This window comes from Grammomys surdaster, unplaced genomic scaffold, assembly GCF_004785775.1.
Source record: "Grammomys surdaster isolate TR1022 unplaced genomic scaffold, NIH_TR_1.0 126048, whole genome shotgun sequence".
In the NCBI taxonomy this organism is placed as follows: domain Eukaryota; kingdom Metazoa; phylum Chordata; class Mammalia; order Rodentia; family Muridae; genus Grammomys; species Grammomys surdaster.
The window spans coordinates 2,817,742-2,828,996 of record NW_021620860.1 but is presented as its reverse complement, the minus strand read 5'-3'; the positions used below and the strand labels follow the sequence as shown (position 1 = coordinate 2,828,996).

Here is an 11,255-nt window from a genome sequence, read left to right as displayed (position 1 = left end):
CTTCTTCTTCTTCTTCTTCTTCTTCTTCTTCTTCTTCTTCTTCTTCTCTTTTTCTTCTTCCTTCTTTTTCTTCTTTCTTCCTCCTCCTCCTCTTCTTCCTTCTCTTCCTCTTCCTCCTCCTCTTTTGGTAATTTTTAGTAGATGCAAAGAATTCCAGTAAACCCAGTGTCCAGTGGCTGTTCTTTCTTGAGTAGGTGAAACAGACCTCAAAGAACAGCTAAGTTCTTCCTTCTGGTGAGGTAAGGTAGACTGGCAGAGCCTGCTCTCCTCACGCTTGCCTTGAAAGGCAACTTGAGCACAGGGCCAGGCTCATGCTCCTCACTTCAGACACAAGCAACTACAGAAGAGACCCCAGCCACCGGCACCAGCACAGAGCTCTGCATTCAAATCCTCTGCCAGGAGAGAGTTAAGGGCTTGGGTTTAATTTGCCCGTTAATCACAGTTAAAAGAAGTAATGAGCGTCTCCCCAAAGCCTGGGTGTTTCTCTGCAGATTAAGCAGTAATTTGCATAGCTCCTTTATTCATTCCCACCTTCCCCTGTGGGGCGGCATGTCCTTTCAGACACAGCCAAGCGCAGCCGGCGGCGGGATCAGTTTGACAAATGGCTTCGCTGTGCGCCATAGTTTGGGCAAGAGGAAGGGAGGGGGGGAGACCGAGAGGAGAGGGCAGCTCCAGACAGTAATGGATAGCTGGGGCATTAAATAGTGCAGAACTTTTTATTAGACACACAGGAGAAGTTTAAATATTCAAACTGGTTTTCTTTGGAGCCTGGGGAAGGAGAGGAGGGTGGTTAAGGCCGAGTTTACTCAGGGCCAGTCTATTCAGAGGCGCGACCCTGTCACCAGAGAGGAAGGGCATCTGGAGGACACAGGCAGAATCTGGGTCAGCTGGTATTCCTGGGCTCGGCTGTCTTGCTGCAGTTTTGACACTCCCTCCTGCTGCGCTGGGCTCTGCCAGGCAGGCTGGAGATGTGAAGACAGCTTGGGACCTGACTCCTCAGACTGCAGGGCAGTCGGTCCAAAGCCCAGTCAGTGTGTGGGTGGCGCTCATGAGGCCCAGCTGTGCGAGCAAAAACTGGGTCTACAATGAAAAGGCATTGCCAGAACAAGCAATAGCCCTTTGCTCTCTTCAAATAGGGAGACGGGTAGAGAGACAGGCCCTGAAGGTTCACAGAGGGACATGTCCTCCCTTCCCTCCTGGTGATGGGAGTTTAGTCTAGTCCGTTTGTATTTGTTTGGTTCGGTGGTTTGTGTGTTTTCTGAAGGTGGTAAGGGGCGTTGGGGCAGGATTTCACTATACAGTCTGAGCTGGCCAATGAGGCCTTTTTATTTACTTTTGCTGGTGCTGGGGTTGGAACATGTCAGGCTAGTGCTCTGCCCATCACTGACCTACGTCCCTCACCCATTATCAACCCTTCCCCTTCTTGGTTTTTTTTTTTTGACAAGGTCTCGATATGTGAGTAGTCCTGTCTGGCCTCTGCCTCTGGCATGCAGGAGTAGATGGCAGCACCACCGTGCCCGTGCCTCTCCCACACCCCTAACTCCTGGAGACAAGGTCTCCTTATGTAGTCTGGGTCATCCTTGAACTCACAATCCATCTGTCTGGGAAGTTAAATGGACTGATTATACGTCCAAAGTATGAGGTCATCCATCTGTAACCCCAGATCGTGGGAAGCCGAGGCAGAGAGTCTAAACAGGACAACAGGGCCAAAGGAGGGCATAGTAACAGAAGAGAGCTTCAGAGGAGAAACCAACAGACTGGGAGAGACAGAACTCCAGAGATAGAGTATGGATGAAGATAACGGGTTTAGGTGGGACACACTGGAGTATCACGGAAATATGAGACAAGGACCAGACACAGGTCACCAGCTTTAGGCTAAGACAATGGTTCTCAACCTGTGAGTCGTGAAGCCTATATCGGGATTGAACGGCTCTTCCACAGGGGTCACAGGTCAGCATTAGATATTTACAATTCTTTTTTTTTTTTTTTGGTTTTTTCTTTCTTTTTTTCTTTTCTTTTTTTTGAGACAGGGTTTCTCTGTGTAGCCCTGGCTGTCCTGGAACTCTCACTCTGTAGACCAGGCTAGCCTTAAACTCTCGAACTCAGAAATCCACCTGCCTCTGCCTCCCAAGTGCTGGGATTAAAGGCATGCGCCACCACCGCCTGGCTTTTTTTTTGTTTTTTTGAGACAGGGTTTCTCTGTGTAGCCCTGGCTGTCCTGGAACTCACTCTGTAGACCAGGCTGGCCTCAAACTCAGAAATCTGCCTGCCTCTGCCTCCCAAGTGCTAGGACTAAAGGCGTGTGCCACCACTGCCCGGCCAAAGTGGGTTCTTCTTGTGCAGGATCCACACGACCCTGATGAGCCCTCAGTGGACCCAGGGGAGAGGGGTGCATGCACTGGGCTGATGGACAATCTTTAGCATCCTACTTAGCCCATGCTCACGGTCAGCTAGCAGATAGCCGTGCAAAGGATTCTGGAATAGGGAGTCCCTGTTTCCTTACAAGAATCAGGGAGATGGGGTTAGGCTGAGAGGCAGCAGGAGAGAAGTCAACATCAATCTGTGCTATGCCCTGGGCCACAGACTCACATCAAAATAAGAGGAGACTGCTGAGGATGTAACTTGGCCTGTGGCCTCTCTCTTTCCCTGAATGGCTTTTACAACTTTGACAGCTGACTGCTGGGAACCTGGTCTTCAATTCTGCAAGGAGCCCTTGTTTCTCCCTTCCGAGAAAACTAGCCAGGCCAGAAATAAGAGCCCTTCGCAGTCCATGGTGTTAAGCAGACACTGCTGCTCACTCAGCACACTAACCCTTAGGTCAACCCTGCGCCACTGAGGGAAAGGACATGGACCAAACTGTTCCAGAACGAAGTTAAGGGGTTCAGGAGCTGATCCCCAAATCAATCAGAATTGCGCTCAGAAAACACCAGGTGGGCTTCAGTGTCTCTGGTGGCCCAGAGGGGTGGCCCAGAGGGGTGGCCCAGAGGGGTGGCCCAGAGGGGTGGCCCAGAGGGGTGGTCCACAAGGTGCTGAAGCCAGAGGCAAAGCAAGCTGAAGGTTTTGAAGAACCACCCCAGTAAAACCAGTTAAGGGCCTGAAGGAAACCTTCTACCTCAGCCTAGGCCTCAGGGAGAGCTTACGAAACAGACCCAGTCCCTGTGAGAACATTGTCCCAACCCCTCTGCTTGCCACGCTGTGTTCTCATCTGCTCAAAGGCCCTCTGACCCAAATTGCTTCCCTTCCTGGGGAACTGGAACCTCAGAAAATACCATTTGCCCCCTGGTGGGAGGTCAGGTGTTCATGTCTGGCTGGAACAGGAGCCTCTAAGGGCAAATCCAGCCTGCACAATCACGTGACTCTCTCGGGGCTTCTCCCCACAGCCTGGGCCTTGTATGCAGTGGAGTCTCTAACAGCTGGTGACTGGGGAGGGACATTAGACTGGGCAAGGGTAGCCTGTCTCAGCAAGCTGGTAGCTGATGCACGAGCCTAGCCAGGCAGCCCTTGGAGAAGATGACCAGCTGGGGAGGGAGGTAGCTGGGATATGCTCAGACTTCAGGAAGGGAACTGGGAGGAGCAGACAGCTGCCCAGGCCTCAGGGCAACTGCTGACAGAATACAGCCCAGCCATACACTGTAGGCCTTCTATCTTTAGGACGGTCTTCTGATGCCAGTGTCTCCTCTCTCAGTTCTTAGGCTTCTTACTTCAGCTTGATTCCTCCAAAAGGAGGTGAGCAGGCAGGGACGGGGGAGCGAAGGGCTGACGTTAATCGATAGGAGTGTCTCTGAGCAGTTCATGCGGCCTTATCTCTCTCTCCTTTGGATAGCGTGTGTCCGCCGGAGTCCGCGGGGTCGGTGATTAATAGGGGCCATCACTCACTGTCCTGGACGGCTGAGAGGCAGCGGGGAGGGGTGGCCCTCCCCAGAACTGAGATAACAAGCAGCAGGAATAATGAGTGGTGTCACTCCACTTTTCATTTTGATGGAAAGTCATTACGGGAGTCAACGCCAGCGACAAAGAGCCATGAATCAACTGCTCTGCTATGAAATTAAAATCGAATTGCTGGCCACCCCCAGCCCCTATCCTTCCTGGGAAACAGGGATGGGTAGGTGGCTTGGGAGAGGGGTGCTATCCTGGGGTGGGTTCTACCCAATCCCAGAGCAGGCAGTTATGGGCAGGAAGTGGACAGGCAGCTAGTAAAGGTGACAACTCTTGTCTCCACCTTGTTTATCAGACCCTGCCTCCCCAAACCACATTTCCCCTCTGACTAGACAGTAAGCTGTGATTAAGAGGAAAAATACAGCTATGTAGGGTCCAACAGGGCTGGCTGGCTGCTCCCCCAGGGCTGCTGGCTGGAGTGGGGCAGCATGAGCCTGGTTACAGGAGGGGGCAAAGCTGCACTGGCCAGCCCCAAACCACCTGCTGAGCCACTTATAAATGCTTATGGGGTCGGGTACCACCAAAAGCAAGGAGGAAAAGCCTTGAACCTGGGGCTCTACAATTGCTCAAGGCCTCCTGGACCAAGAATCCTGGAAGACATGTACCCAGCTTCAACTTCAAGCAGGCTCGGCGAGGTGGTGCAAGTGACCGCCAGCAACAGAGAGTCATTTCCCTTTTTATTAACCCTTACTTGATAACTAGAACCAACTGTGCCTTAAGGGAGACAGGCCACAGAGCCACTCAAGACTTTGCAGAGATCACGGTGAATGCAGTGTCATTGCTCAGGTGACCCTTCCTTCTGTCTCTGTCTCCAGGTCTGCCTGGCTTCTTGCTGGTGAGGCCCAGGAGCATCAGCCTGGGCTGTTCCAGTAGCTGGGAGGGGGGTTAGAGGACACAGAGGGAGCACTTCACAGAGAGGTTCCCATCAAGTTCACAGGACGGCCATTATACCTCTTGGAGATGTCAGCTTCAATCTGAGAGAAAGAGAGCAGAGTGGGCAGGGAGCAGACAGGCAGGCACAGGGCCTCGGTCTGTGGAGGCAGAGGGCACGTCTCACCAGCTTCTGCAGCTCTCTGGTCTTCTCCAGCAGCAGGTCCAGCTTGGGCTCCAGAGCTGCCTGCTCCTGAAGCGCCTCTTGCTGCTTCTCCACCATGAGTTCCTTCTTCAAAGCCAACAGCTGTGACTGCTTCAGCTTCTGCTGGAGGAACTCTGTCACTCGGTCCACATACCTGTGCAGAGGAGCACCCGGTGAGGCTGCCTGTACCTAACTGCTGGGCCGGGTGAGGCTCAGGGAACTAATTCCCTCCCAGGCCTCCCCTCCCCTCATGTCCTTCCTCCTTTTTCTGATAAGGAATATAAGCCACTCCAGATTCCTTCCGACTTAGGAAGCAGGTTCTGTCTACAGACATTGATCGACCCTATCCTGTGGTATTCCCGGGAGAAAGCCATGTACACAGGAAGGAGGAATCATGGAAGAGGAAGAAGACAAGGGAAGAGCTCCATTCAAGATGGAGAAACACAGGATCAGGAAAAGCCAACCTTGGCGAGGCCAGAATCATAAACAAGTGCTGCATTCGGAGATTGGTGAGCCGGCCAATCAGATGCTGCAGTGTGGACACCAGGCTGAGCATCTTCTCTTTAGTCTGACCCTGAAGGATGGCAGGAGCCAGCTGGAACTGGCTCACGGACAGGATGTCAGCCTCCTCGCTCATCTCTACTGCTCTCTGAGACAAGAAGATCTCAAGCTGAGGGGGAAAAGGAGTTCGTTCAAACCAAGAAAGGAACTCACAGAAGCTGAGTGCCCCTACATGAAGAGCTAGAGTCCAGAGGAGAAAGGCTGTCTCCTGTGCGTGCTTCCACTGCTGGAGACCCCGTACCGACAACATGGGCTTCTCCTCTTGAGCAACTCTGGCAGGGTCACCTAAGCATGGGAGTGCGGCTGCCCCTTTCCTCTAGCCCACATGCTGACCTGCGTTTGCTTAGCCTCAGCTCTCCCTCCCTTCCCCCAGCCTATGGGAACACACTGAGATTCCTAGGGCAGGAACTAATTTTCTCTGCTCGGGAGGAATGAGAGTGCTCAAGAAACTCTGGATTAAGAAGAGTCTAGAAAGAACAGGAGCAGAAGCCATATCTCTAAGACGTCATCGTCTTTATGAGTAAGTTCATCTGGGGCTGGTTAAGTGGCCTGACGCCAAGCCTGAGGACTCAGGCTGATCCTCAAAGCCCACATGGTGAAAGGCGGGAAGCCGAAAGAATGACATCTACAGCTGTCCCAATCTGACCTCTATCTGTGTGCTGTGAACACATGTGCTCATGTGCACACACAAATAAATAAGTACAAATCTTAGAAAGGAAAAAAGAAATCTTACTGTATTATGAACACTGGGTATCTTTTGTCCCCCTCTCTCCTCGTGGCTACAAGATGTCTCTTCAAGGGAAAAGTGGAGGAAACCAGATAGGCACAGAATTTTCAGGAGGCTTGCCATGTAGCTAAGGCTGACCTTTGAGTTCCGACCTTCCAGTCTCCTGCTGAGTGCTGGGCCTCAGAAGTAACTACTATACCCAGTTTGTACGGCACCAGGAACCAAGTCCAGGGCTTCCTGAATGCTAGGTAGACACCCTACCAACTGAGCTACACTCCAGCCCTGTTGCCTGATGATCTGTGGTACCCAGTTACCATCTGATGTCGATCACACTCATCTTGGTTCTTATCTGCTCTTCCTGCTGGGATATAAGCTCCGCAGAGGCAAGGCCTCTGAATGTCTTCATCACTGTTCCATCTCTACTGCCCAAGACAGAGCCAGGGACTTTGAAGATGTCTCATAACTATGAGAACAAGGGTGTGGTGGGGGAATCCTAACTTGTAAGGCTCTGCTCCAGGCTATTCACATCAGCAGGAAGGGATTAGAAGTGAAGTCACATCTTCCAGAAGGCAGTACCTCCATGAGCTCATCAATGAACTGATTCCGAGTCTCAGGGTATTCAAGAAGAGTCAGAGCATCTGAGCCCCTAGCAACACCCTCTGGAGCTGTCAGAAAGAGAGGCAGAGATATGAGGATGGATCTGAGAAGCCTGCAGGTTACTGTGGACAGACTATTCTCAGCCCGATCCAAGGGGAAAGTTGCCCTTTTCCCCTTGTTCATGCCTCTTGGTTCTTTCTACTCTGGTCTGGCCTATAAACACTCAGGCAGAGGCAGCTGGTGGCAAGAGAGGTAAAGTGTCATCCTGCACTGCCCTCTAGTGACACAAGTGGCTGCTACAGCCTCTCTGAAGATTTGGGAGAGTAAGGGGAGTCCATGTCAGACCTGGAGTCCAACCAATCCTAAACAATCTACCAAAATGACTGGACCACAGTCAGTCTCTAAAACATATGGGAATTGGTGGCATAGGCCTTTAATCCAACACTGGCACTGATTTTGAGGCCTGGTCAACATAGAGAGTTTCAGGCCTGCCAGAGCTACATACCTTCTCAAAAAAAAAAAAAAAAAAAGGGGGGGGGTGGGGTGGGGAGCAGAGAGTTTCTGTATTCTTATTTAATCACCTCCTCTCCATCCCCCTCCATTCACATCCTAAACAAAATGCACTTCTACTTTTGGAGACAGGATCTCACAGGTTGTTCAAATTCACTGTAGCTACAGATGACCTTGAACTCAGGGCTGTAGGGGACAGGGCACCTACCCTCGGTTCCTGTCTCCAGCACAGTGATCTCCGAAGCAGCAGCATCATCACCCCAGTCTATCCTGTCAGCCCCAGCATCCTGAGGGACAGCAAAGACTCAGCAAGGTTGGAAACAGTTGCCTAGCACAGGGAGCCAGAACAGACCAGAGCCCCTGAAAGGTTCAATGACTGCACTGTCCAGTCCGAGGCAGTGGCAAGCATGGTGTGGTGGTGTGGGCTTTGGTGATGTTGCCCTCCCTCCTGGCTCGTGAGGTGCTTTCACTCATACACCTCAAGTCCCAGTGGGAAGAGCCTACACTGACGCCTCACTTCTGTGGCTCTGCTTTCCTCAGGACGCACCTGGCCTTACAGCTGTGAACTGTCCTGCGCACAGATGCTTTTCTATAGCTGAAACAGGACCACTCAGAGAGAAAGAGCTAACCTTGGACTCCGACTCCAGGGAGATACCCCAGTCTATTCCAGAGGTCTCAGCAGAGATGCCGGAGTCGGAAACAGCTTCCACCCCAAAGTCACCCCAGTCAATCTAAAAAGCAAAAAAGATGTTAGTGCAAACAAGGTGGGCAGAGGAAGGGAAAGGAGTTTGCCTTTCTTAGGTCTCCATGTTGTGCAGAGAGAGTCATGCAGTCAACTGCACAGCCTCCAAGCTCCCACAAGGACTGTTTCTTGGAAGGATTCCCCAGGTCGACAGGAGCCAGTGGGCTGAGGTGTCTACCATTTGTCTGCACTCTGGTCTCAGGAAAGTCAGGAAAATAAAGGTAGATGGGAAACAGCTCCCACTCAGCTCCTCAAAGACCCTGTCTTACCTCATCTTCTTGCACCTGCTCAGGAGGTTCCTCCAGTTGTGGCCGCTCCACCACAGAGGGCTCTGCCCCTGTCCTCCATTCGTAAACTGTTGAGTTTCCCTTCTTCTGCACGTACCGCAGCATGGGCAGCACCTGCTCTGTGGGGCTTCAACAGAGCATGTCGACTGAGCCTCCCACGGCTGCGTGGGAAGCTAGCACAGGCTCCATCCTACCACACGGTCCAAGGAGCACATCTTCCACTGGTCCACGTGTGTCAACACAGGTGGCATGCCATGTGGGAACAATACACATGGAGAGGAGCCAAAGAGACTCGAGAAAGCACCCTTGCTTAGGGGCGGTAGAAGCTCTCCTTACCTGTCACACACAAACTCTACACAGGCCTGGTACAGGTCGATGGCTTCCCCCAGGGACTGAGCTCCTGCCCCTATCTCAGCCAGCTGACTTGGCAGGTCCTTTACCAGGGCCAGAAGCTCTCTTCGGACATTGTCTCCCTAGATTGAGAGAAGGGAAGGGTTCCGTCACACATGGTGGGAGATGGAAACTATTACGTCAAACACAACATCCAAAGACTGCAGAAAGGTGAGACAGACCCAGGACAGGCACAATCCAACTGAGAGAGAAGCCTGCCAGCTACAGGGAAGTTGGGCCCAGAAGAGAGCCAGTCCTGGAGACTGTGCTGCTGCAATGAGGCGCCTGCTCACCGTGATGCCATACTGTTTGCAGGAGTGGTAGAACTGCTCACGCATCTCGGCGGCCCCGGCTTGGCCCTCCTCCTCCTTGCGGCTGTATTCTTGCTGCAGTTGCTGGCACTTGGCAATCTGTTTCTTCAGCGAGGGGATCTCATAGTTGACATTCCGAACCAGGAGGCTAGAGAGTTCCACTAAGGAGGGGCCAGGAAATTTACTGTAGGATAGATACCCTTGCCCTAAGGTGCACACAGATGCCCTAGCATAGTGGAGGAGACGGGGGTGGGGGAGCTAGCTTCTCAGCCTCTCTACTCCTAGCTGTGGGACTTTCTCTGCTTCAATCCCTAGCAACCAAACAGGTCTACTGTGTTTACTGTGTGGCTCCATACAAAACAAAAACCGGAGTGCTTGGTATATATTGATAATTACAATTATTTACTATTCAGAGTCACGATCCAAACTACAATCAATCCATTAGTTGCTCCCTCTCAGGCTCCCAATATGGCGTCCAGGATGACCCACACATGCAGCGACGGTGGAGGCAGTACACACCACCTCCCCAAGGGAGAGAGACAGGCCAGATGCCTGCTCGGTAGGGCACACGCAGGCTCACTTTTCCTGCCTGATTCTCCTTCCCACGTAGCACTTGCAGAGCTGTTCTCCACAACCCCAATCAGGCAGCATCTGCGCTGCACCCCACTTCCTTCCAAGCCCCTATACGCTCTGTTTGAGAACCACAGCAGCGGGCTGTCCAGTGGATGCTCGGCCCCTTAGGGTGACTTTACCTAAGTAGGTGTTGTCCTTCTCATACAGGCTTATGATCTCTTGCCAATCCTGAGAAGGAGAGGGACACAGTCAGAGGAGCATCCACAGGATCCCCCTCCCCCAGCCAATCCCTGCAGAGAAGGCTGCCCTGGGCTTCAAAACTCCTCATCTTCTTCCAGCTTTAATCCTAGTTGGACCACCCACATGATTATGAGACTGTAACACCCAACAGTGATCCCCAAAGGTCAGGACATGTAAGCCCAGGGGACAGCTCCACTTTGGTATAAATTATAGGGACAAAGATCAGGCATCTTGACTTGTTCATTCAGCAGTGAGACTGGAGAGGCTATGATGTCCCCACCTGTCCATTATCAGCCCTTGGCCATACTCACCTTCATCCGCTGTGAGGAGTACCGGCCAAAAATATTTTTGGTGGACGCCTCAGTGCCTTTGAGAAGGTCCACTATCTTTTGGCAGTGGAAGTAATGAATGTCTAGAAAACAAGAATGGGGACTCTCAGAATTCTACCACCCTTCCTCTCCTCCTCAGGCTACTGCAGGTGGCTGGCCCCTGTACTCTGCTGCCAACCAGCATCTATACGACCCAGGAAACTCTCTTGCTTGGGGTCTGCCTTGGTGGCTCAGCAAGAGAATGGCTCGAGGAAGGAGGGGCTCCAGCAACATGGCTCCAAATCACTCACAGGACCCGGAGAGCAGCTGGGCAATCTCTTGGCTCTCTGGCATGTCCTGGATGGCGGTGTTGATCTTTTCCCGGATGGTCAGCACCAGGCTTTGCCATTTTAGGTTACAGTGCCTTCTGTCCACCAGCCAATCTGCGTGAGAACCAGCAGGTCACCACAGTCGGCCATACCACTGACTCCCCATGGGGAATTCATTAGTTCAAGTACCACATACTGGATATTGAACAAAAGTCTTTGTATTGGCTAGGATATCAGAGAGAGGAAAGGGAAAAGATGAAAAGACAGACAGACTCAGAGAGACGCTTGGGCTAAACAGTCTCTGGCGCCCCGACTTTATCCCCAGCATGAGTTTTACAGAGCAACCGCCTTAACACAGGGATAAAGAAAAACTTTAAATTGGTCCCGACATGAAAGTGCCACTTTTGACCATTCTAAATTCTCCATAATATTTTGCTTCTGTGTGTAATTATATCTTTCTTGTTGACAGAGGGTGCTGCTCAACTTCCATTTCCTCAGGGCTGGGATTAACTGAGACAATGGAAAACACAAGGTGGTTATGCCAAGTACCGGATGAACGAACAACTGTAAAGCCTCTAACATAACACCCACCTCGCCCCGAAGGCTGGATGGTGATGATGAGCTCTCTCTCTCTCTCTCTCTCTCTCTCTCTCTCTCTCTCTCTCTCTC

At 51.9% G+C, this 11,255-nt stretch overlaps 1 protein-coding gene across 1 annotated transcript in view; it reads right to left on the bottom strand.

Annotated features, from left to right (window-relative positions):
• Positions 1-4,596: 4,596 nt before the first annotated feature.
• The window catches only part of Cdk5rap3 (CDK5 regulatory subunit associated protein 3), an 8,824-nt gene continuing 2,165 nt past the window's right edge, over positions 4,597-11,255 (bottom strand). The window contains exons 3-14 of the mRNA XM_028755024.1: positions 10,569-10,700; positions 10,261-10,361; positions 9,889-9,937; positions 9,119-9,297; positions 8,772-8,908; positions 8,418-8,562; positions 8,036-8,137; positions 7,615-7,693; positions 6,876-6,964; positions 5,476-5,681; positions 4,994-5,165; positions 4,597-4,910 (exon numbers count right to left, since the gene is read on the bottom strand). Coding sequence (XP_028610857.1) covers positions 4,845-4,910; positions 4,994-5,165; positions 5,476-5,681; positions 6,876-6,964; positions 7,615-7,693; positions 8,036-8,137; positions 8,418-8,562; positions 8,772-8,908; positions 9,119-9,297; positions 9,889-9,937; positions 10,261-10,361; positions 10,569-10,700 — 1,457 coding nt within the window. The 3' untranslated portion in view covers positions 4,597-4,844. The remainder of the gene's footprint in view (positions 4,911-4,993; positions 5,166-5,475; positions 5,682-6,875; positions 6,965-7,614; positions 7,694-8,035; positions 8,138-8,417; positions 8,563-8,771; positions 8,909-9,118; positions 9,298-9,888; positions 9,938-10,260; positions 10,362-10,568; positions 10,701-11,255) is intronic.